The sequence below is a fragment of the Taudactylus pleione genome, unplaced genomic scaffold (assembly GCF_031769625.1).
Source record: "Taudactylus pleione unplaced genomic scaffold, aTauple2 ptg000128l, whole genome shotgun sequence".
Taxonomy (NCBI): domain Eukaryota; kingdom Metazoa; phylum Chordata; class Amphibia; order Anura; family Myobatrachidae; genus Taudactylus; species Taudactylus pleione.
In genome coordinates this window covers 851,519-878,665 of record NW_028284530.1, presented here as the reverse complement: position 1 = coordinate 878,665, position 27,147 = coordinate 851,519, and the positions used below count along the sequence as shown (strand labels likewise).

At 45.9% G+C, this 27,147-nt stretch overlaps 1 protein-coding gene across 1 annotated transcript in view; it reads left to right on the top strand.

Annotated features, from left to right (window-relative positions):
• The window catches only part of ERC2 (ELKS/RAB6-interacting/CAST family member 2), a 1,040,188-nt gene that overhangs the window by 921,478 nt on the left and 91,563 nt on the right, over nucleotides 1-27,147 (top strand). Inside the window, exon 19 of the mRNA XM_088472750.1 lies at nucleotides 1,167-1,295. Within this exon, the coding sequence (XP_088328876.1) occupies nucleotides 1,167-1,295 (129 nt within the window). The remainder of the gene's footprint in view (nucleotides 1-1,166; nucleotides 1,296-27,147) is intronic.

The following is a 27,147-nucleotide window of genomic DNA, read 5'->3' as shown; positions in this document are numbered from 1 at the left end:
CATATGCTGGCTTTCCGGCGTCAGGATTTAATCCGCCGTGCTTAGATCCGGCGGTGTTATATACCGATTCCGCAATGAAGAGTTGTATGCAAACTGAATGCGTAACCCCTTCTCACTAGGCAAAGTTCAGAGAGGACATGTCCTTGAAATTGCAGGATATGCAGAGCAGTGCATATATGTGACTATGGGGCATATCCAATTAGCTGCAGGATTTCACCCGCGGCTAATTGTCAGGCAAAAGTCCCGCGATGCAGGGATTAGCTATTCAATTAAATAGCTATTAGAACGGGACTCCTGCGCGAGAACACACTGATTCCGCGAGAACTGCGGAATCAGTGTGATTTACCCATTCGCACGAGGCCGAATAGGGCGGCTTCACGCTGATTTTACCTCGCACCTGCAAGAGGTACGAGGTAAAGTCCAACAGCGGGGACTCGCGCGCGGGGTCTCGGGGACACCCGCGTATGGAATCCCCGCTAATTGAATCCCCTCCAGCGCGACAATTTGCCTCGGGGTAAACCCAGCGGCTAATTGGACATGCCCCTATGCCTGTCTTCTGGTATAGGTTTGGTGCAATTGTACACTAATAATGATTACGGCAATAACACCAAGCATAAGAACAGGGGCTGTCTGGCTGCAGACATGCATACAGGTGAATACTGTATATGCATTTAGGGCCTGATTCAGAAATGGACAGATTTGCAGAGCCGTACATAAGGGGCTGTGAAAAGCCATCCATCTCAGATACAAACACCTCCTTACTGCATTTGCAACCCCAGCACTGTGACCGATGTCCCTCCAAGAAAATGGGGGTGAACCACCCCCGTTTCAGAGAACGGTGACCAGGCACGGCCCCTCTCCGCCTCCCCCAAATGCAGCAATATGTCAATCATGCTGCGGGTTTGGAGGTCAGCGAGCGAGATCGCAGGACCCGTTCTGCACATGCACAAAACGGGTCTGGCCCAGTCTCCTAACCATCGGAGATGTACGTTCATCCTCGGATGACCGTACATCTCTGAATCAAGCGCTTAGTTCTGTGCATGCAGTGCAGGAGACATTATGGTCAAATTACATTGAACTCTGTATCAGCCCCATAGAGAACAAATATTCCTATCATAGTGAAATTCCTTGGAATTCACTCCTAATTGTTATAGCTTTCTTTACAGGTCTATAGAGATAGGAGAGACCAACAGAACATGAACATACCCAACATATGTGATTCTGACTTCATCACAGATATAGCTGCCAAGTACCTTGTTTACAGCCACGATGCAAACACAATTGAAAAGCCTCAGGTCAGTCAGCTGTAGATTGCGTTTAGAACATAGAAAGCATCTAGCACATAGGGAGACAACCTGTGGCTCTTAAGATTTTGTAAGGCTTGCTGGGACTTGTAGTTAGAACACTTGGAGAGCCCCAGGTTGTCTAAGTTTGGTCTAGATCAATTACAATGTGCTTTGTAGTGCAGTGCTTCTCAAATCTAGTCCTCGGGACACACTAACAGTGCATGTTTTCCAGATATCCTCACAGAATCACAGGTGAAATAATACGAACGAGCTGTGGATCTTTTACAATGTGTCAGTTAGTGATGAATACACCTGTGATTCAGCAATGAGATTTGGAAAACATGCACTGTTAGTGTGTCCAGAGCTACAGTAAGACTGGCTTTGAGAAACACTGTTGTAGTGCATACCAGCTCTTTAGCATTAACCTGTTGAATGTGATTTTATTGTCATTAGTAATGCTAAATAATGTAAGCTTCTTTTTTCAGGGCCACATACATGTGAGATTCCCTGGCATGATTTTGCGGAACAACTAATGTGCTCCTGCTTATTCTGGTATAGTAGGGAACTTTACACTTCCTCACATCCACCAGCAGATGTCTCTGCTTAGAAAGCTTTCAAATAGATTGCCAGAAGACTGAGCTTAATGTTATTCTGATGGGTTCCGGACTATAGATAGACAGCAATTAGATAGACACCAGATGTTCTGATAATTATTTTCCTCTATTTGCAAACTGTATTACCTACGAATCAGTTCTATTAAAAAGAAAAAAAAAACTAAGCTGTTGTTTACAAAGGCATTCTTTATTTGTATTCCCTTACATTACATTGTCATTAAAATGTAGCTGCTCCTACACTATACTGGTCTAAAATTATCCATTTGAAGTCTTGTCTACAAGCATACCTGTTGACATTCCCTTCCGGTAGGGAGCTGAATGTCTGCTTACAGCGTGGGGCTTGGCCGTGTAATGATGATGCATTGGGGGCAGGGCCGGGGGCGCGTTTGCGTCATCGTGGCCCCACGTCCTCTTCACAGTACCAAAAATAACAGTATTGTGAAGCAGGGGGCAGGGCCACGATGACGCGATTCACGTCACCACCCCGCTTCCTGCTGCGGGGGCTTCTAGTTTACTCTGGGGGTTCGAGAGGGTCGGCGGCAGCTGGGAGGCTTGCCAGCCTTTCCAGGGAGTGGGGAGCGGCACCCAATATTCGGGAGGCTCCCGGCCAAATCGGGAGGGTAGGCAGGCCTGCCTACAAGTGAATGCCTCCTTTATGATGTTGCATTGCAGTTAAATACCTTTATTTGTGTGTTTAAGAGTTTCCCACCTGGTGCAGTTATCACATACAGCATTTGGGTGATTACCAGGAAAAATTAGGCAGCAGTCACATCATTGTCCAGCCATATTCTGTCACAGTCCACCTCATTGTGTCACCATGAGGATAATGACACGATGACGTGATAATACTATTGAGTTGACAAACATGTTCAAGGTGAACACTATAAGAGATATCAGGAGATGCAGAGGGGGTATATTCTCTCCAGGGACCCTATGGTAAAGTATCCCTATCGGGCCTCATATTACTCTATGCTCATTCCAAGGCAGATGCCATTTTTACGTCTCAGATCTTCTGCCCTGCAAATGCTCATGAAGCAGGTAAGCTGGAGGCAGCTCCCAGTAGTGAGTGTAGAGCAATACCGTACTGTACAGTATGTTTATTTTTTAGTATACTAGGTTCTATGTAATAAAACTAATGTAGCCAAATGTAACAGGTCTTTGAAAAAATCAATATAATAATTGTGTAAGGTCTGTCCCATCTCCGGATATGTGTGCAGTAGGGCTGAGGTGTGGACTCTCGCTGGGAAGGAGATGTGACAAACCTAGCGCAACAGGACCCGGCTGGCCACCAGTTGTAAGTATGGGAGCAGGGGTCAGGATGGAATGGGTGGGGGGGCAGAATAGTAGCAGACACGAAGCTGGCCACAGAGTGGTGCTAGAGGTTCTATACATATTTACCTACTTTTATAAGATGACCTACAAAAGATCTGGGGATGGGGAGGTCCCGGTGAGAGAGGCACAGGACATGACTCAGGGAGTTGTGTCATTGTGACCACACTCACTGCGATGTGATGCTGCTTTTCACCATTATGATGTGATTCAAAGCGAATAGCTTAGTCATGGTCCCGTCTTCCCTCCTTATTGTGTAAGTAGGTGGAATACGGGGGGAGGGTCGTCCAGTGGCGGATCCAGGGGAGGGGGGGTGTGGTTAGGGTGATCACCTTCTTCTCCATAGTCACTTGGGGCTAGGGATAGCCATAGTACTGGTCTGTGCAGTGCTTCAAATCTGCTGCACATTGACAGCGGATTCATACTACTGTTTAACTGCGGAGTCTACCATAAAGGGAGCAGTCTGATAGGGTGTTATATGGATGAAAACGATGAGTTTCACCATCAAAACAAATTAGACACTATAAAACATGCCTTGGTAAATCTTCTAAACTGTCGGCGATGTCCTGTGATTTGGTTTAGACCTCTTAGTAAATTTCCTGACTATCTCCTTCCTCTTCTCTCTTTCTTCAGCTCTCCACCCGCTCTTTTTCTACTCCTCATTTCTACCCTCATCTGTCTATTTCTTTTAGTAGCACTTGATTTTATTATATAGATTATTCCTAGCATTTTTCCTTTCTTCTATACTGTTATACAGTTTTTGTGGACAATGTTGAGATGTTGTTACTGGGCAGGGCCAGCGTTACACTGATGTCTCTGGGGGCCCCAACTCCTCACCACCACCCCCGATCCCGCACCCACACATGCCTCATCTGCATGTGTGATATGTGATGCATAATAATGTTAATTGACAGATATACCAACCTTTAAGTAATGTAAAAATAAGCTATGACTTACTATACTGTCTCTGTCACTGATGATGCAGGCTGTAGTTCTTGTCTGCTGTCTCTTCCAAGGTCTCCTTGTTGACAGTGCTGTGGATGCCTCAGGGGTAGGAGGGAGGGTGTCTGCAGCTAGCCATCCTCAGTCCTCAGCCCCTTATCACATTTCTCAGCCCTCAGCCTCTCATCACTATTCTCAGCCCTCCTCACCATCCTCAGCCCAAAAGCCCCTCATCACCTTCCTCAGCTTCAGGCCCTCATCACCTTCTTCAGCCCCTATTACCATCCTCAGACCCCATCACCATCCTCAGCCCCTCATCACCATCCTCAACTCCCAGCCCCTCATCACCTTCCCCAGCATCCGGTTACCATCCTCAACGACAGCCCCATCACCTTCCTCAGCCCCCAGCACTTTCCTTAGCCCTCACCACCTTACTCAGCCCCCCATCACCATCCTCAATGACAACCCCATCACCATCCTCAGCCCTCATCACCTTCCTAAGCTCCCCATCACCATCCTCAATGACACCCCCATCACCATCCTTAGCCCTTCATCACCTTCCTCAGCACCCCATTACATTCCTCAACGATGGCCCCATCATCTTCATCAGCTCCCAGCACCTTCCTCAGCCCCCATCACCTATATCAGTCCAACATCACCTCTTCATCAACAGCCCCCATCAACTTCCTCAGTCCTCATCACCTTCCTCAGTCCCCCCATCACTAACCTCAATGACAGCCCCCATCACCTTTCTTAGACTCCCATCACCGCAGCCTGCCTACCCTGAGTCAGCATGGGTGGGGATGACATACGTCGACATGACCTATGACCTCATGCCATCGCGTCACTGACTGCAAGGTCATGCCAGGGCCGCATCTGAGCCAACTAGAAGACTGCTTAGCTCAGGCTACAAGGGAGCTGCGTGGTGGTTTTGGGTCCCTGCGGCCGCCGCACTGCGCCCACTGTGGGGTGGTCCCTTGTGCAACCACTCAGCTGGAACAGGCCTTGATCCGGCCCTGTGACCAGGTGATGGGGGCCGGCTTAATTTTTTTTTTTCTATTTGCACTGCGCCGCTGGAGCAGTGAGTATGCAGCCCTGTTTTGTGCCCCTCTGAACCTCGGGGCCCGGCCCCCCTCTCGCGCTGGCCCTGTTACTGTGTGATTATCAGGAGTGTCTGTGCTTTCATCATACAGTGGTATATGATGAGTAAGTATGGGAAATACTGTAGCAGAAATGTTTGGAGACTGCAGATCTGTGTTATGCAGGACCTCTCTGGACATAACATCACTGACACAGATGGGAGGGGTCAGAATTTACCCAACTGTCATCCAGGATATGTATTCAATTATAGTTGCTACTGTTTATTGTTTATAATGTTAACCGTTTATTACTGCTGCGTTGTAAGTGCACTTATTCAAATGCATGCATTGGTGTGTTTTATATCTCTATTTTTTTAAATAATGTTGTATTGATATATTTTTTATTTAAATCTATTAGGGGTAAATTTTCTAAAGTGAGAGTTTTTAGAAGTGGAGATGTTGCCCTTAGCAACCAATCAGATTCTACTTAACATTTAGCTCCTTCTAGAAGATAATAGCTAGAATCTGATTGGTTGCTATGGGCAACATCTTCCCTTCTAAAAACTCTCACTTTAGTAAATTTACCCCCTAGTGTTGATTATGCTATGTATTGTGTACACCACGTTTTTTTTGTGTTTCTTTTTGACATTTTTCTTTCACTTAAAGAGGCAAAAGATTTAATTTTAGAAGGTCCAAGTGCTACAGACCTTTCATATGCATAACTTCTAGTTTATATGGTAATGTTTTTTTTTTATATTTTCTTTATTTACTTTCCTTAGAAGCATCCTGTGTTAATTTTCTTCTTCCTCAAGCTGAAGCTTTCACCAACGAATCTTAATGCACTGATATTGCCATCGGTGACCCCTTGATGTAGAGTTTATAGTCCTGTGTCTGGCGATAACACCCATTTTCACAAGAAATAGTGCTTTTTGCCCTATAATAAATAGGTAAAAAAAGATTTAAGGTTGCAACATCAGCGTGGCTTTGTGCATTCATAGTTAAAGTGATTAATGGCATAGAGCCCTAAAAGTGCCTCCTATTGCTTTATATAAAATGACAAACATAATGGTATTCCTGTTTATTTTTCATGGTTCTTACATACAAAGCACGATCATAGGGCCTGATTCAGAGCCGGACGCTATTTGCGCTCGCTCGTTCAGAAAAAAGGGGTGGCTATTCAAATGAACCGTTCGCTCTTTGTGGTCTGTTCACGCCTCTATGTCTGAACGAGCAAACAAAACTTGCGGTCGTTTTTTGGAAAACTACGCCCCCTGGCCGCTCGCATCCTACGTCATGTCCGCTATTTATTAGATTAATCGAGTACATCGACTAGCGTATGAACTGCTCGCTATTCTTGTGGTTGGTTTTTCCTACCACAATCTTGCGAGCAGTTCTGACTATAAAATAACCCAGTGACGTGGTCAATGACGCTGCTGTATTAATTATGCACACCCATAAAATGCTCGTTTTGACCTTTAAGCACGCCTGCGTTCTGATCTCCACTCCCCGTTTTCAAGGACCTAACCCTGTTACCACCCACATACGCCTCCTCATGTCACTCAAAATAGCAGGCATTCGCTATTTAGCGAACAAACGATTTTCGGCCGCACTGACTGGTTCGTGCATGCGTATTACGATCCGTACGCATGCGCAGTTGTGCAAACATTGCTCGGAACGAACCAGCGGCCGCTTACAAGCGGCTCTGAATCAGGCCCATAGTCAGCAATGTTATATGATATGGAATGAACAAACCCATTTCCCATCATCCAAAAGGTAGACAGAACAAAACACAATACTGTATTTGGATTGCAAGTACTGGTACTGTACAGACAAAATTATTCACCTAAAATAATCTAAGTAATAACAGAAATGCCACTTAGCAATTTGAGTTTTATCCTGTTGAAACAAATTTTCTAAAGTATTTGTCTAAAATGTCACCTTCTTCTGATATCACATTGTAGACAGGGCCTGATTCAGACCCGCTCGCAAGCGCTATGCACTTGCAAGTGGATCGATGGTGGGGCATTTGCGCATGCGTGGCGTGCACAATGCACGTGCGCAAGCCCCGGAGCGAGTGAGAAATTCACTCGCTCCGGGGCTCGCTACAAACGGGGCGGCTGTCGATGTTGATTGACAGCTCGCCCTGTTTTGTAGGAGGGGTGGGGGGGTGGCCGGACAAAAGTGATGTCAGTAGTGAGCTTCCAGCTCTATTAGAGCCGGAAACTCACTGGGGCTTGCGGCAGACGAGACCCTACCACAAGGGTCTCGTTGCAAGCTTGATGGTATCGACCAGCACCTGGCCGCTTGCAAAAGCTGTGGGTGGTCACCCACAGCTTAGAGAGCGGCCAGGAGGCCGGGATTGTTAAAACAAAGTGGCCGCCCTGATTCAGAGCGAGCGCTCGCTTTTTGCGAGCGGCTCTGAATCAGGCTAGGTCTGTGCTAGTATCGGGTGGCCAGTAATGTTTTTCTCTAATTCATATAAATCTTTCCTGTAGTTTTTTGCACTTCTCCATAGAATAACACAATTAATGAGACATCACTTAGCCCCCCCCCTCACAATTTCCCATCGCACGTGCAGCGCTCGCAAAGCTGTGTCACCAATGTGAGACCTATCCACAGTTACTAAATATGTGAGGATGTGATCACATCTCATGTGCTAATAAGAGAGAATAGTGTGTCTCCAGCACCTGAAAAAATATACAGAATAAATTGCTACAGCCTATGATTAATGTAGTGCCTTTAGAAAATGAAGCTTTTGAAGGAATTTGTGCTGCAGCTTTCGTGTTGAGGCTTGTCGGAAACGGCCTTGTTCAAGAAAACATCTATGCAGATTAATAATTCAGAATTCACAGACAAAGAAAACATTGTAATATGTATTGTGTCTGATGTGTAGATGATCTCAAGGGGTCACAGATCCCTAATTTTGCACTTTCCATCATTGATCGTGTCTGAGAAAGACCCTTGAGGCAGTTTTATTGTAATTTTATCTAATGGATTTAGCAAAATTCTATACTTTTCATTAAGGATTTTATATCTCAGAATTGAAACCATTCCCTCATCTTAGAGGTCTTGTTTGTGAGAAACGAAGCTGGGTAATAGAGTAAATATTTGAGTGTTTTAATGCAGCATTTGAGGTAAGAGACCAGGGGGGGATCAGGTAATCTTCAGAGAATTGCATTTTGATGAATGGGGGCCATTAGCCGGACAGCCTAAAGTGATAATCCTTCCAAGGTACCATTTAAAACTTGTGTAGTTTTCTTTCATTTGATGAAGTTCTGAGCAAAGAACTTGACCTTGTCAGCAACTGTTGGATGTGTCATCCCACAGAACTGCTCTCTTCATTACAGTAATCGCCCTCTGGCTTGTCTCATTTCATCTGATTAAAAAGAACTTGTTTTGAACCACAAAAAAGGAATTGTTTTGTTTAGTTGTTTTAGGCAGGTAGAAGGTATGAGACAAAGATGAGAGAACATGAGTAGTGTAATGCCTGCTTGAAGCACCAATATACTGGCCTACGTTGACAATCCTACTTGTCTGTTGAGTCAGGCGGTCCTCACTGTTAGCACCCAGTGGGGATTAAGCACTTTTCCTTATGCCATCTTTGCCTTTCCTATATTGGGCACAAGATGGCGCAAGCAAAAACAAAGAACAGCACCCCAGGCAGGAAAGAGAGACTCCACGGGTTGTGACAGGTGCATGGTGCTAGAATGAACACTAATTGAATATTTCCTTGACTCTGTTTCTAAAGGTAACTTCAAATATTATGCTTTTACTAGTATTTGTTAATGTTATGATGACAGCATATTAATGGGTATGAGAAAGAAATTCATTAGTTCAAGTGAACCCATATCCTTTTAGGTCTACTTCCCGAGACTTTTTATAGCTCAGTGGCTTTTTTTTGGACCTTGCTATAGTGTTTTCCATTGATCACCCTGCCACACCCATCCTGAAGTATGATTGTTGGTTTGGACTGTGGGCCTGATAGAGCGTGCACTGCTGATTGCAGATTCCCGATTACCAGGAATCTGCGCGTGTGCAGGACCCATTGTGCAAGTGTGATTGACAGGCAGAGACATTTATGGGGCGGTGCGAGGGTGGGGTCGGCCGGCATTTATGGCAACGGGGGCGTATCTGCCCCATTTCCAGGATTGGCCAGCACAGAATCTGTAGTGTACTGGGCTCACAAGCTGGCCAGCCTGAGGGCGTGATTCACTACCGATCACAACTGCGATTACGCACGCAATCGGTCGATTGTTGTGTACTGCGCATGTATGGCAGTGCACAATCCAGCCACTGTGATCAGGACTGCGATTGCAGTGACTACGCAGACCCATCGCAGAGTGATTGACAAAGTGCCATTTGTGGGAGGTGAAGGGAGGGGGCGGTCGTAGAAACGCAGGCGTGCCAGTGCGTCTTAACGTCGTTGCACGGGCGTGCATAAATTAGGCACTGCGATGCCATACACAGAGGACTCATAGCGTGCGATGAAGTTAGCAATTTCTGAATAAGATCAGTCCTTGTGGAAATGTGCGTGAGGCTGCGATGGTACTCGATTGTACCGATGGTTTCACAGTCTTGCTAAACATTACGGATGTTTGTAAGGTAAAGTGGGCGTCCTTTTGTAATGCATCGGCATAGTGATCGCAATGGATTAGCATTCTATCACAGTGAGACTGCGTGCGTAATCACTATTACAATCACAGTTGCGATCGGTAGGGAATCAGGCCCTGAGTAAGCTGAGGCGCCATCCACCATTGCAACCATCGACCACCAATGGTCGCAATGGTGATCCCGAATGCAGCAGGGGGTGTCATACACCTCCTGCTAAATTTGCATTAGTGCAAGGATCGCAATTGCAAAGCTACCTGCGTGCGTACATCATATATCTATAGCCTGCATGCGTACATCATATATCTATAGCCTGCGTGCGTACATCATATATCTATAGCCTGCATGCAGCTTTGCAATTGCGATCCTTGCTGAATCAGGCCTGTAGTCCACTCCAGCACCCATCTCTGCAGCCATGCACTGCCGCTGGCTTCCATATTTAAAGCTCCCGTCCAGGTCTTCTCCTATGCCACAAACTTCCCAGCGGGCAGGCATTTGCTTGGGGGACATCATCTCGCCATCGATGACCATGTGCACTGTACATTAGCAGGCTGCGCCGGTGTGATTACATATTTTTTGTTCCTCAAGAGAAATATTATATAGAATTTGTATACCGGGACGGAATATGAAAACAGCTGCTCTTTTAAGGAAGGATTTCTGTGATGACCAATGATCAGGCTGGCCAAAACTGTGCCAGTACTGGCACCAGAGCTGGCCACACCGACTATGGCAGCACCAGCACCAGTGAATTTATCAGCAGTGTCAGTGCCCCGGCTGGTGACCCTGGTTTGATGTTCAGTTTGTACCAGCGGGGATGCATAGGTTGTGAGTCACTGAAGAGTTCACTGTGCTCTGTGGGACAATTAAAGAAATCAAACAGAACAAGATATTGTTATTGTGGGGCTGATTCAGCAGAGGATGCAGATTGGGGTTTTCACCCTGATTTTGGATTATCGGGAATCTGCGCATGCTCAGGACCCGTTCTACCCCTTATGCCTCTGCCTTATTGACAAGCAGAGGCATTTGCTGGGACGGTGCGGGGACGTCTGAATTCCCAGAAATGGGGGCATGTTGCCCCTGTTTTCCGGGATGAACGAGGCCAGGTTCAGCGTCCATGGACACAGACTTCTTGGCCTCGCAAGCTGGCCAACCTGCGTCAAATGAGGCTTACTCAGCTGGTCGATGGTCGCGATAGGGATCCCAGGCTGCAACTTCAGTCCCAGTGCTGGGATGGCAGATGCTGATGGGAGGCGTCTCTTCACTTCAGATGCCTCCTGCAGCATTAGAATGTTAGCAGGACGGAATTGTACAGCCCCTTGTGTGCAGCTTTGCAATTCCGTCCACTGCTGAATCAACCCAAACGTGAAGCTCAGGGAATCCACGGATGCGAGGCCAGGTTAGCCAGTTCACACGTGCAGTGTAATACCCCTTTTACACCAAAATCCAGGGTCTGACCCTGGAATTTGAACACTGGTCAATCCCGGGTCGAACTCGGCTTCAGACCCCGTTCACACTGCAATTCGACCCGGGTTATTCCCGGGTTTGCCCCGTTCACACTGAACCCGGGTAATCCCTGCTTTTCCCTATAGATGTCATTAAAAATTGACTTTTTTAAGGGCTGACAAAGATGAGGTCACAAAAGGCAACAAAAGAGAGGGGTGGGGACTGCTTACAGCATTGCTACAGGTTGCTGTTCTGGCTGTGGCAGGCTGTGTATTAGCCTGTGTTTGTGGCTGCTGGTCAGGCTGTGGTGCAGCCTGCAGTTCTGGCTGTGGTAGGCTGTGTATCAGCCTGCGTTTGTAGCTGCTGGTCAGGCTGTAGTGCAGGCTGCTGGTCTGGCTATGGCAGGCTGTGTGCCTGCCTGCTTTTGTGGCTGCTGGTCAGGTGTAGAAGAATAGGCAGGCAAGCGATGGCTTCATGTGCATCTCTCTCTGCAGGGCACTGACAAATTACATCACCTGCCTGTGCCCCAGAAGCTCCAATCAGCATCTTTCAGAGCTAGCCGGGTCAAATAAGCAGGGTAGCACCCGTTCACACTGCCTCATGACCCGGGAACAACCCGTGTTCAACCCTGCTCTCAACCCGAGTAAGATTCCCGGGTAAATCAACCCGGGAATTTTTTCTGGGAGCCGTTCACACAGAGCATCGACCCGGGTCGGCCCGGCAATAACCCGGGTTATTCAGTTGGTGTAAAAGGGGTATAACTGAAAGCCCTTGCTAATTTGGCTCCCCTAGTCTCCATAGGCGTGTCATCAGCATTACTACTTTGATGTACTGTATAGGACAAAGGCCTATCACCAGCAAGAACCTTAGGGTTCATCACCCTCTAATAAATATACACCTACAGTAAGTCTACTTTGCCGCAGGGTCAGTTCAGTTCCATCTTGAAGAGGTTACAAATAACTCATCAACATGGTCAGTAAGAAGGCCCGCGTGTGTTTCTGTGCCCATGGTAGGAAAATTAGATTGCAAGCTCTTGGCCCTGGGTGGATGTGCCTAAATAATGTTCTGTGATGGTAGTTGTTGCACTATATCAATAGAGGCTAATAATAATAGCTTGTAGGGACACATATAAGGAGTAACACACATCATTACAGTTTAAAAATACAATTAATAACTTTTCTCTTCTGATTCATGAAGCCTGGCCTGAATTAGGATTTGAATCCATATCACAATGATGTCAGACCTACAGGTTTGCCTTTATTTTATTTATATGGTAATAATATAACTAACCAGTACTCTGGGATCAATATTTAACTGACTTAACCCTGAAATGTTTAGAATACAATTTACAGATGCTTGTAATTTAAAATATTATCATTGTTAGTTGCTGACAAATGCACAAGTTATAGCCACAAATATGTGTACCTTTGGGATTGTGATAGATATGTATTTGCTATTATACATTCCCAATAGCAATGTATTGCAAAGCTGTGAATTAAAAGTATGCGCTTAGAGTATCAGAGCTGGACCATTGTGTGTCATTATGGTAGTTCACGCGGTCAGCGCATAATGTATTGGTTGCTGTTGTTTTTCACGTTATACTGTAATCGTTCTCTACACGTATCATACACAGTAATTAGTTCATGTGTTTTCAATTGACTTTGTATGTTCAAAGAATCAGCGCAAGCCTTGAGATAGGCAACGGCTTTGTTTTCTCAGTGGGAATAACAATACACAATGCTACACTGTATGTTCATTTAAATACAGAGCCTGCTATATTAGAACTACACCGTGTGTCCTATTATAAAGCATTACCATGTGTTCTAAGTGCTTTCAGCTTCCTGTGATCTCAATGAAGAGATATTTATGTAGGCTCCATGGCCCTCACATAGCTATAATCTTCTGACCCATTTCATGTACAGAGCCTATTTTCATAATCATAATTGTATAATGTAAACTGAGGAAAGCCTCCTGCCAGGACCGACGTAGTGCTGAGAGGCGTTTGTTATTGTAGCAAATGATTTACAGGTTAAAAGGCCACTAAGAGCCATAAGCTGATCCTGTATTAAAAGTGTATAAAAAGAAAGGCACATTGGAACCTTCCTAAATGTACGTGTGAAATACAGTATGCCGTGCATACATAATTAAGATGTTAAAATGCTTGCCATTGAATTTTACCTTATTATGCATGTAGCCACAAGCTGTGGGGCTATTGTTCTCTGTTACCAGTTGTTGTAGGCTCTATAAGGGATGCAATCGGGAAGCCGGCTGACATTATACCGACAGCCGGCTTCCCGACTGTCATATCCCGGCGAGGTAAAATGACCGGCGTCTAGATGTAGACGCCGCTCATTTTACCTACGCTGGGAGACCGGCACCCGGCATCCCGATCGATGGGATGCCGGGCGCCGCAAGCGGACAGCCGCTGGGGGGAGGGTTAGGTTTAGGGCTCCCGGGGGGGACTTAGGGTTAGGCACCCCCTCGGGAGGTTAGGGTTAGGCTTGGGGCACCCCCCGGGAGGTAGGGTTAGGCTAGGGGGAGGGAGGGTTACGGTTAGGCACCCCTGGGGGATAGTTAGGGTTAGGCACCCCCCCGGTGGACTTAGGTTTAGGTAGCGGGAAAGGGGGGGTAAGGTTTAGGCATTTAGAGGGGGGATTAGGGTTAGGCATTTGGGGGGGGAGGTTATGGTTATGCACCCCTAAGGAGGGTTAGCATTAGGGTGGTGGGTTAGGTTATTTAGTGCTTACCTGGGGACGATCGGGGTTTCCAGTGCTGTTGGGCTGCCGCTGCCGGGATCTGTTCCTCTGTCGGCCTGTCGCTGCCGGGATTCGAACTGCCGGCCATGCGGCTGGCGTTATTACATACCGATTCCCTCTATAATACATTTTACATTTTACACGACAGCTAAAACCCGGGTTATTGCTTGGTTAACCCGAGTTAGTGCTAGGTGTAAAAATGGCCAGGGTTGTATTCCCGGGACAAGCGACCTGGCAATCCAACCTGGGTAATTTGCAGGGTGTAACCCTGCAGTGTAAACGGTAACCCAGGTCGACTGATCCGGGTCCCGTTTACAGGATGGTGATTTTCCGTATTATCCGGTGCTTGGAGATGATGTCATCTCCAAGTGACGGCAGACCAGTTGCACTGCACCCGTGTGCAGTGTGAACGGCACCGGCCCGGGAATAGCCCACTGTCTGAAGAGGAGCTATCCCGGGTCTGACCCAGTTTGGAACCGTGGGCCTGATTCAGACCCGGTCATAAGGCTGCGTTCGCACGCAGCCTGTCGATGTTTGCATTCTGCGCATGCGTATGTCGTGCGTGAACCGGCCGCTGCGATCAAGAATCAACCGCAGCAGCGCGCAGAGGCTTCATACAGTGATTGACAGGAAGTGACCATTTGAGGGTGTGACGGGGTGGTCAGAGAAACGCAGGCATGCCTGGACGTCTAGACGCCGTTTCATGGGCGTGCATAATTAGGCCCCAGCGACGGCATACGCATCCTAACGTCTAGTTACACACACAAACATTAGCAATGTCTGCGGTAGGGTCAGGTCAACCACAACTTGTGCGTGTGGGTCCGATGGTTCCCGATGTTACCAATGTTTTTGCTGTCTTGCGAGATCGTAAGTGAAGGGAAGTAGGCGGCAACATGTAGTGTTGGGTGTCTACTTATTGTGCTGCAATCATTAGCATATTTTCACACCGACAGGCTGCGTGCGATCGCAGCCTTGCGACTGGGTCTGAATCAGGCCTCGTGTTCCAAATACCGGGTCAGACCCGGGACTTAGGTGTAAAAGTGGTATATAGTAAGTCTCCTTTGGTGATCCTGCAATTTGTACATATAGAGTAGGTAAACAAGTCTACTGTGCCCACCAGTGTTGTGGGTTTTTAATTTTTATTCATTTAAAAAACAAAATCTTTCTTAGGTGGGTTATGTTTGTGTTTAGTTGTAGCCTGCCCTTAGGGCCTTATTCAGAGGCGGTCGGAGGATGCAAGCGGTCGCTCAGAAACTGGGCTGCCGCTTGCATCCTGACCGCCCGCCTCTGTTGCGGTCACAGCTCTAACGACCGCTCCGGTGATGGTCGCGATGGTCATAGACCATCGTGACCATCGGGGCTTACGACGAGACCCTAGGGTAGGGTCTCCCTTGTCGTAAGCCCCGGAGAGCTTCTGGCTCTGTCTGAGCCGGAAACTCTCCACTGACATCACTAGTGATGTCAGTAGGGTCTCCCCCAAACGGTAGGCGTTCCCATGGGAACGACTCCGTTTGGGCTGCCACCCCCCCCGGCCTGCCTTCCAAACGGGGTGAGCTGTCAATCAGCATCGACAGCTCGCCCCCTTTGGATCGAGACCCGCTACGACCGACACTGTCGGTCGTAGCGGGTCTCACGCATGCGCACGACGGCGCCCGCGGGGCCATCGACCCGGTCCGAGCGCATCGGCACTAACGACCGGGTCTGAATGACCCCCTTAGTGCTGCCCCCAGGACGGATGTAAAGTGGGTAGCATTTTGTGCCACAAACTCACATTTGAGCCAAATAAAATGTGGTAGATTTATGCTAGGAGAATGCAGTAGTACAGTATATGTACCAGGTCGATGCCAGGAGAATATATACGTCAAGGGATGTGGTTTAACATTGTTAGCAGTAAATGTTAAAGTTTTACAGTACACAATTCATGCGGAAATTAGACACACATAAGACAATCTGTGTGTCTGGGTAGTGTTATTGATAATGTAAAATTTTAATTAAATTCAGACACAAATAGAAAATAAAAGTGCTCATTAACTTAAATAAATAAATACATACATCTCTTCTCTTCCCCTTTAAAAAAAACAAACAAATGATAACAAATATTGAGTAATACAAATAGATTGCAGTAGCCCAGAGCCGTAACTAGACTTTTTGGTGCCCTGTGTCAGAAAGAACATTGGCGCACCCCTCATTTTTCAAAGGGACATAATGCACCCAAAAAAGGGCCATGGCCTCATGGGGAAGGGCCAGGGAAGAGATAGGAGAGGCCAGGAGATGCTGGGGATGAAATAAGAGGAAGCAACAAGCAAGAATAATAATAAACAGAAATTTGACAGGCCCAAACAGCGCCCCCTGACCTGTGGGGTCCTATGCGATGGCACCGGCCGCACTACCCTAGCTACGGCCCTGCAGTAGCCACATCAATAATAGTAACATTCTTAGTGGGAGGGATTAAGACTTGATGGGCTAAATGTATTAGGGTGAGAGGTTAGAAAATGTGAGAGTTTAGCAGTAACCTCTCACACTTTTTATACTCTCCCAATGTAATAGAGACCAAGAACATGGCAACTCACATGTTCTTAGACTCAAAAAACTCTCACGATTTAAATTCTCATCCAGATGTTTTCCCATTTTGAAGATACAACTCGACCAATATGAGAACTTACTGCTAAACTCTCACATTTTCTATACTCTCACCCTATTACATTTTGCCCGATATATCAGAAGTCACCAAAAATAAATAAATTAAGCCCTTCCCTGATGTACACCCGTACGTCCGAATGTGCAGTGACTGAGATGCCCACAGTCAGCATCTGTAGATTCTCAAATACTGCGCGGTGAGTCTTTACATGCACCATCGGTCACGCCAGGTGTAGTTTCACCATTTGAGTGTGGCCCCCTATGTGAGCAGATCAGCAGCTTTGTACATAACTACTTTCAGCGAAGCGCCCGTGACACTCCCATAAGAAGCAACATCTCTGCGCATCTTTTTAGCCACCCCGGTACCGTCCATCCACTGTCCAGGAAAGCCCCTTACATTTCTACTACCATGCATCTAAATTTAACCTGCGACTCCATATAGGCAAAATCAGGACGCATGGGTGGTGCCACTCAGATGCATGCACAAAAGAGAAATCATTGACCATTTGCATGAATGTTGGCTATAAGTTTAAATAGACAGTGGAGACTATTTAAAAGTGCGGCTCTCCTGGCAGCCTGGGTGTCCATTGGTCGTAAGCCACACGCTGCTCGCCTTCTGAATGGTCACAGTCAACTGACTTCTTGCTCAGTGATTGGCTCAGGACAGGCGTGCCACCTTCTGGCTGTTGTTGATCACTTCAAGGGGAGGGGAGAAGAGAGGTTATTGCCAGTTGACAGATGCGGTGCGGGCATTTGTGGACTGTGACTGAGGACACAGGAAGGGCTAGAGCAGCAGAGAGGGCCAGCTGGTGACACACTGACAGTGGCATCACTGGCGCCATGCCCCATTGTTACATTTCCCAGGCATGACCCGTCCAGCCTTAGGCAGCCTTTGGTTTCCAGGTTGCACAGCTGATATACGGACTGTCTGGAAGTATCCCGGATGGGTGACAACCCATTAATACTAACCGTGAACCTTTCTCTCTCCTCCTAACTATCCAACCAGTGCAACAGATGGGTGACTAATCGAAATAATTAATTAGCTTATATGCAATTATAGATGTACATCAAGGTTATGGTTTCTTGAGCTGGCAGGCTCATATAGGCTAGCAGCAAGGCCTCACCCAAAAACTGCTCCACTCACCACTGCCATTCTCTCAGGATTTCCTCACATTCTGCTGGATTTACTCTCCCTACACAAACTGCATTTAGTCATGTGCTGCTCTTTGCGTAATAGGGCAGTACAGTGGCTAGCATTGCTATTTCATAGTGCTGGGGCCACAGAGTTTGCATACTATACCTCTCAGCATTGTAGAACCCAGGAATTTTAAGCGCATGGCTTACGCTGGTGTGTGCCTTGTGAATTCCTGGCTGCCCCTTAGACACTGACCCATCCCACCAAACAACGGTCATTGCAAGTGCAGCACTTAACAGTAAGCAGGAGACACCTCCTAACATCCCACAGGACAGCAGCACAGGGCCTTAACATTGGGACTACCCCACCTAAATTAGGGCAGTTAGTAGGTATGAGTTTGTATGTTCTCCCTATGTTTGCATGGGTTACCTTCCGGCTCTCTATTTTCATCCCACAGTCTAAATGCATTCTGGTAGATGAACTGACTTTGGACAAAACTGACACAAGTCTGTGTGCATTCATGTGATAGAAAACTTGACTGTAAAGCAAGGAATGATGTGAATGATTAAACATTCTCTGTAAAGTACCGTGTAGTATCACTATATCATTCATATATCCTGGCTTTTTAAATCTGGACAAATTGTGAAAGGCAGTGTGGCCATGTCACAATGATTCTGAAGGGATAAACCATCCCTGATCTCCTCTCTTATTGCATTGCAATGTGCAACCGGTTATAAACAGGTATCAGAAAATGGGACAGATACTGTACCTCAAATCAGAACAGCTGGGAAACTTTTGAATAAAAAGAAAAATTAAAAAAGAGTAATACATTACAAGACTAATGTTGTTTATCCGAATTACGTCTTCATTTTTATTATTTGAAAACAAAATAGAAAAATACAGCTTGTTAGTTGGTTTTATTTTTCCTGTAGAATCGCACATTTTTGATTAGTCTAACTCATACCACTTTTATACCAAAGCTCTGGGTCTGACCCCGGAGGTTGGAACAGGATTCCAATCCAGATCAGACCTGGAACTTCCCCGGTGCCAACCCAGGATATTCCCTAGTCAGCGGCGTTATTGCCTTTCACATCGGAGCTGGGTCTGCAGTTACACCAACTCTTCCGGCGTTGATGTGGACGCTTGGAGATGATGTAATCTCCAAACGCCACTGAAGCCTGCCAATCTCCACATGTGGCGAGATCCAGGTCATCATGACCCAGATCGCGCTGTTTACACAGCAGGGTGGCACAGGAACGACCCGTGACCAACCCTACAAATACCCGAGTTGGATCCCTGGGTTCCTGGACCCGGGAGGATCCATTTACACTGTCAAAAATCCCTGGTTGATGTGCATCAACCCGGGATTTTTAGCTCGGTGTAAAAGGGGTAGCATATATAGAATGCTATTCTATTTATCCAATGTGTTATCAAATACATTTACAGTGTATGCCTGTTCTACGTCTACCAGGTGTTTGTCCCAAGCTCCTACTGCCTTCACTCCTATAAGTGCAGATACGAGAGGTCTAATTTCAGAAATGCTACAGATAATGTCTGCCTATATAATACTAGCCACACCAAAGACAACTCATTAACCTTATAATCTTTGTCAATTTGTCCTGGTGTCTCCTCACCTGTTTCCAGTTGCTTTTCAATGTGCCTACTTTAGATCTTATTGACCTAAAATACACACCTCTCCTCTGCCCCTTAACCCTCTAATTTGCTATTACATTAATGATAACAATTACACAATGACAACCCCTGCCACATACTGGACTAAATAGAGACTCTGCATACTCAAACGAGGATCAATAATAACAGGCACAAACAGAGCAATTTGCTCATTCTACTTGGTGTTTAAGTCTAAGGATGTAAGTGTTATATTATAAACAAAAACTCAAATCCTGCGGAAAAATTAACCAAAAAATAATAATAAGGCTATATAAAGCTGTCAGGTTCTCCGCTGTACAATTTAAAATAATGCATGTTACTTGTCTAGTTTAAGGCTTAAGATTTCTATAGCTTCCGATCCCGTCTGCTTCCACAATAATTATTTTCTTTAACTGTCCCATGTAATAAGTTATTTCCTGAATTTATTGAAGAATAAGGGTGAAGACAAAATCATCACAGTGAGAAGATGTCTGATATTTTTGAGCTGGAATGCCCAAGGGAGATGTTGTTCCAAGCTTTAATTACACTATTTCAACCCATTTCTTTGTGTGAATGATCCCACGTAGCACTGTATAATTATGCCATTTGGCGTGCCGAACATTGAACGAATGTTTTTTGCATGATTATCCTATATATTACTGTCTGTAGTATTGTGTTATTATTGCAAGTTGTTTCCTGTGTTTTACAGAAACAGCCTATTATCTCACAAAACTTGAAAGCTTTACATGCAGTGACCACAACAGAAAAGAAAACGCAGATAGTGTTCATACCAAAATGCCTTGATAAACAGAGATAGTTCAGTGAGTTACTGCCTGTCTAGCTCGCCCTAGGCATCAGACATCCATCTTCAAAACGAAGACAGCTATGTTTGCCCACTTGGAATAGGCTTTGTGAGTTTTGAGCGTTTAGTAGATGGAGACATTTGAATGTTCAACATAAAGATCACATAACATTTATGGGAGGTAGTTGAAATCCCGGCTGTCAGCAAGACAATGCCGATGCCAGAATCCAGACACCAATCAGTAGTAGGGTTAGGGGTAGAGTTAGGGTTAAGCACTAGGGGGAGGGTTAGAGTTTGGCACTAGGGGAAGAGGGTTAGATTTAGGCGCTAGGGGGGAGGTTAGGTTTAGGGTGCAGGGAGGGAGGGTTAGGGGTAGAGTTAGGGTTAAGCACTAGGGGGAGGATTAGGCACTAGGGGAAGAGGGTTAGATTTAGGCACTAGGGGGCAGGTTAGGTTTAGGGTGCAGGGAGGGAGGATTAGGGGTAGAGTTAGGGTTAGGCACTAGGGGGAGGATTAGGCACTAGGGGAAGAGGGTTAGATTTAGGCACTAGGGGGCAGGTTAGATTTAGGGTGCAGGGAGGGAGGATTAGGGGTAGAGTTAGGGTTAGGCACTAGTGGGAGGGTTAGGCACTAAGGGAATAGGGTTAGATTTAGGCACTAGGGGGGAGGTTAGGTTTAGGGTGCAGGGAGGAAGGGTTAGGGGTAGAGTTAGGGTTAGGCACTAGGGGAAGAGGGTTAGATTTAGGCACTAGGGGGGAGCTTAGGTTTAGGGTGCAGGGAGGGAGGGTTAGGGGTAGAGTTAGGGTTAGGCACTAGGGGAAGAGGGTTAGACACTAAGGGAAGAGGGTTAGATTTAGTCACTAGGGGGGAGGTTAGGTTTAGGGTGCAGGGAGGAAGGGTTAGGGGTAGAGTTAGGGTTAGGCACTAGGGGAAGAGGGTTAGATTTAGGCACTAGGGGGCAGGTTAGGTTTAGGGTGCAGGGAGGGAGGATTAGGGGTAGAGTTAGGGTTAGGCACTAGTGGGAGGGTTAGGCACTAAGGGAAGAGGGTTAGATTTAGGCACTAGGGGGGAGGTTAGGTTTAGGGTGCAGGGAGGAAGGGTTAGGGGTAGAGTTAGGGTTAGGCACTAGGGGAAGAGGGTTAGATTTAGGCACTAGGGGGAGCTTAGGTTTAGGGTGCAGGGAGGGAGGGTTAGGGGTAGAGTTAGGGTTAGGCACTAGGGGGAGGATTAGGCACTAGGGGAAGAGGGTTAGATTTAGGCACTAGGGGGGAGGTTAGGTTTAGGGTGCAGGGAGGGAGGGTTAGAGGTAGAGTTAGGGTTAGGCACTAGGGGGAGGGTTAGGCACTAGGGGAAAAGGGTTAGATTTAGGCACTAGGGGGGATGTTAGGTTTAGGGTGCAGGGAGGGAGGGTTATGGGGAGAGTTAAGGTTAGGCACTAGTGGGAGGGTTAGGGTTAGGCACTAGGGGAAGAGGGTTAGATTTAGGCACTAGGGGGGAGGTTAGGTTTAGGTTGCAAGGAGGGAGGGTTATGGGGAGAGTTAGGGTTAGGCACTAGGGGGAGGATTAGGCGCTAGGGAAAGAGGGTTAGATTTAGACACTAGGGGGGAGGTTAGGTTTAGGGTGCAGAGAAGGTGGGTTAGGGGTAGCGTTAGGATACTTACCAACACGTGTCAATATCCTAACCATGTCAGGATACCAGTGTCAGGATTCTGACCACCAGCATCTTGTACCCAACCCAACAATTATGGGCAGTGAAGTACATTTTTTCATAAGAGGTACTAGATATAGTACCAAATATATATATATATATATATATCTGTTTAGAAGCAAAGTTATTTGAGATGAAGTCAGTGTTATATATCTTCCACTGAGCTAGATAACACGGGTATATACAAATAAGGCATCTTCAATTTCTTGAACTAATACCATGCTTGCCGACTCTCTCTGAATGTCATGGACTCTCTCTGAAACATATTTACCTATTCTCCTGGAATGTCTGGGAGACACCTTCATTTTTGGGGAGTAACCCAAGCTTAATTAAGACTCCTTAATTTTTGTGGCCCCTGGGGGGTAGGTGGCCCTCCTGCATCCCGCCTGATTTCTAGTAAAATGGATGGGATGGGGAGTATAATGTCAGTCTATTGGAGGGGAGGGAGCGGGCAGCTGGTACACCTCATCAATACTGCAGCATTATACAGGGGTCCCTGAGCCACACACACTCAGGACAGGAACTAACTGCAGCTGTTTAGCCTAATGACAGTAGCCTCTGTTAGAGCCTGATTCAGAGATTTACATGAATTCAGTATTTACGTACTGTAAGTCTCCAATATATTTTGATCTGCACATGCACTGGAGCCGCACTGGACATGTCCAAATCTGGCCCTGCAACGACGGTCACAGAGCCATACAAGCTGCAGAATGATTGACATTCTGTTGGAGTTTGGGGGGCGGCAGGGGCGTTACAGAAAACGGGTAGGGGGTGTGGTCATTTCCATTTTCTGTGTGTGCCATGGCCAGTGGCTGCATCCATGGGGTGGCTAGTCAGATGCGGGCGTGTCGCTTTGAGCTAATGGGGTGGCTAGTCAGACGCGGGCGTGTCGCTTTGAGGTAATGGGGTGGCGGTCAGACGTGAGCGTGTCACTTTGAGGTAACGTGGTGGGTAGTCAGACGCGGGCATGTCACTATGTGGTAACGGGGTGGCTAGTCAGAGGCGGGCATGACGCTTTGAGGTAATGGGGTGGCTAGTCAGACGCGAGCGTGTCGCTTAGAGGTAACGGGATGGCTAGTCAGACGAGGGCGCGTCGCTGACAGCCTGAGAGTTTGGAGGCTATTAGTTTATGTGTAAAGAAGTCTATTTTTTATGCTTTTTCAGCTCCATGTCATTTTGTATGAAGAACGTTTTGATAATTCAATTTGTTTAGCTTTTCTTATCTCTCCAGTAAACTTGTACCTCTCCTGTGCCTGAAACCAACAAAGTATCTTACTCTTATTTCACTATAGTGGTCCTGGTGTAGATGTTGTCTGACAGCGGTTGCTATTTCACAAGGAATTGAGATGGGGAGTAATCATATTAAACACATGCAAAAAATATAGAACATGCTGTGTAACTGTGGTCACTTTAGATACACTTTGTTTGGAACTTGCATGCAAGCCTCGGAGATACTTTATTTTAGCATTTTGGCATGTGGATATTGTTGTGACTTAATTGACATCTTTCATGTGCGTTTAGAACCGTGCGGATTTTATTTACACCAAGTCAATTCTTGTTTTTTAGAGCATGAATAAATATTACTCACAACCAGGAAACAGATGTACAGTATAGTTGCAGTACGATACACAACCTACATTTAAGTGTGATCTACACTGTATTGCGGGAAGCACTTTATTAAACTATTCCTGTACAAGTTTAAGTGTTTGTGGTGACCTCTCTGTACCAGATCCACCTTCATTATTTTTTTCTATAATAAAACTTCACACATCATCACTTATCTTATTCATGTCACTTTTTTATTTAGAACTATTACATTGTTTCCACAGCTGATATGCAGTAAGAACCATGAAAATGACCCTACTATTATAGAAAACCAACATTGCATTTCATATTTGGTCCCCCATCTTATTAAATGTTATATTATCTTTTGTATAACACAGAGCGAATCTTATTTTGTTATCCTTTTTGAAAGTGGATACATAGGAGTACTATATATCCACTTTCAAAAAGGATAACAAGGGATTTTGGGCCTGAGTCAGACCCGGATGCTAAGCTATTGGCGATTATCACACGTTTGCGTATGCGTCAAAATACTCATGCGCGAACCAGTCACTGCGTTCGGGAATTGTGCTCTCGTAGTACACAGACTGGTCGCTAATTTGAGTGACAAATAGCGCTGTTTGTGGGTGGTAACAGGGGAAGGTGCCTGTGAACGGGTGAGTGGATGTGCGAACGCGGGCGTGTCTGGGCGTCTAAACAGCGTTTTATGGGTGTGCATAATTAGCAAAGAAGCGTCATCGTACACGTCACTTGGTTGTATTTTAGACAGCACTGAAAGCAGTGCTGGCGGAGGGGTAGGGTTTACCTCAAGTGCTGCGTGCAGCTCCGATGGCTCTCGATGTATCCGATTAATCACACACTTCCTGGAGATCACGTGTGCTAAGAAAGAAAGGTGGGCGTCTTTATACTGGCATGCGCTCGCCCTGCCCTCGCTCTCTAAGGCATAGAGGGCGTCCTTCCACCAGATGGTGCGATCACGGCATTTGCATATCCGGCCCCTTTTGGCGCAGCTTAGCGTCCGGGTCTGAATCGACCCCTTTGTGAGGAAATACTTGTTTGGATGTACTTCAGTTCTCCCTATCTCCAATTTTTTGCTTCCTTAGTGCAGTTCCTACAGGACTAGTTCCATATCCACACTCACATTCTGACACAAAAACATAGAGCTGTGCTGCAGATTTATGGCTCCTGACCCTTTCAGCCATAGAAAATTTGGCTAGAAAATCGAAAACAGAACTGAATTTTAAGGGCAGCCGTACTTACCACTAATCCCCCGATTGTGACAATAAGGCAGTTTTTTTATTTTATTTTAATCTAGCGTGCAAAAAATGAAAAACAAAAAGTTTTTACTGCAATTCAACAAAAGAAAATTTGACGGCTGGCTCACGTGTTTTCCTAGATTTGGACTTGCTATTCCACTTAACTGAAAAGAGATTTTATTTGCTTTTTAAAACGATGTACTTGAAAGATAGTTAATTCACACAGAACTTCTAATGATAATAATGTGTTGGCTCCAGAGGTGAGTCTGCAGCACAGTCCAAAATTCAAATAGGGGAACCACACCAACTGCCATTTCAAAAGCTGCCAAACATCACTGGCTGGAACTAACTGGCAGTTGGTGTGATTTGAATTTTGGACTGCGCTGCAGCCGCACCTCTGTAGGCGCCACTGATTGTCTCCATCCTGAAATCGTGATAATAGAAAAGTTATTATGTTTCCGTGTTACATACCTTCCACCAGGTTTTCACCAGTGATCTTGGGGACTGATTCAGCATGGATCACAACAGCTAAATAGTACGCAGGTGGCCGATTGTTTCTCACTGCGCATCATCTCCAGGCCGTTCGCACTAGCTTAGCGAGCGGCCTGAAAAAAATAAATAAATCCCCACCCTGATTCAGAACGAGCGGCTCTGAATCAGGCCCTAAATGTCAGAGATACCTTTAATTTATTATCAGTCACTTAAGGCAGCACATATGCAGATTTTGTTAACCAAATTCTCTTGAAATTGCTGCATATCCTCTGAATGATCAGCGTCATCCATCTTTATTAATGGAGCCCCATGTAATATCCATTCAGATTTGCTGTTGACAGTGAATGATTTTTGAGGAAAGTAAAGTGTGTTTATCACAAAAAGATGCAAAATGCTGTTGAATGCAAGTGTTTTAAAATGGGTTGTTCCTATGGGAATGGGTATGTAATCCCAGCTGTCGGGATGTAAGTATACTTACCTTTCCCCCTTCTCCCCCCTAACCCTAATACTCCCTTCTTGTTGCCAACCCTGACCCTCCACCGTTAAGGCCTAAACCTAAGTCTCTCCACTTCATACCTGAATCTATCCCTCCCCCCTTAGTGCCTCCTAACCCTCCTCCCTTATTATCACCGAGCGTCTTTTTACCTTCAAAAGCGTCTTATTCGCAGAACAATTTGAATAGATAGTACAGGCAGCTTCTGCTGATTGAAATGACATGCAGCATGCCTATACTTTCTATGCGTCTGCGGGTGTATCCTGCATGCAAACTGTTACAGTGTTAGCGGCTGTAACACTGTAACGTAGTGTTTAGCATGCAGATACACCCGCAGTCACACACAGAGAACATAGGTATGCTGCATGTCATTATAATCAGCAGAAGCTGTCTGTGCTATCTATTCGTGTCGTTGTGCGAATAAGACGCATTTGAAGGTAAAAAGATGCATGAAAAGACGCTCTACGCTACTGAGTCACACCACGGCATGGCGTGACTAGAAGGGCTGTTTAGATGTATGTGGACCCATCTTTAATTGTAAATAATTATATACCCAAGGCAAGGGAGTAAACACACACTTGTGGGTCTCATATAATAAGTTTGGTAAGGGTCCCTATGTACTGCCTGATGCTGAAAAACTCACATATGTGGTATTAGGATGAAAGGTGCCCCTCTTTAAGCATTGCTGTAACTACCATAGAGGCAAGGGGTGTAGCTGCTAAGGGGCCTATGGGTGCCATAGACGCTGCACTTCATGCACCTAAAACACTATTTTAAATGTAGTATGTTTTTTTTCCCCTATTTCGTTGAAAAGTCCCTTTTTAGATGTCATTGGGAAGGCTTTGCGATGCAAGCGTAACTATATTTCTGCACAAAACGTCCAGTCCGGGAGAGCCCCCAGAAAGTCTGTACAGGTCATAAAGGAAAGGGACAAGAAAGCTTATTTTGTCTCTGTCTCTTGGCAAGTTAGCCTATTGTTTTTGCTTATTTAAACAGTGTTCATGAATGCTTTAGTCTTAACATCATCCAGATGACTGATCAAAGCACAAGTCCTTAATTCCACGTTGCTAAAATATTTTTAAAAAGACAGTTTAAATATTGGAATTTTACAGCTACAGATTGCTTCTAAGCTGCTTGCTCTATTACCAGTCAATCAAGGGTTTTTATTTCACTTTAGCTGATCCACACTAAACCTCCTGAATATAAGGGTTATATTAATGCCTGGCGGTCTCCAGCAGTGCCGATGGCGTGCTATTATTTTACTTATCATTTTTATTATGTTTCTCGGGCTGCATAGAGTTTCATTAGATATAAACTATATAAACTGTACTACCTGCCATGCAAAGTTTCAGTG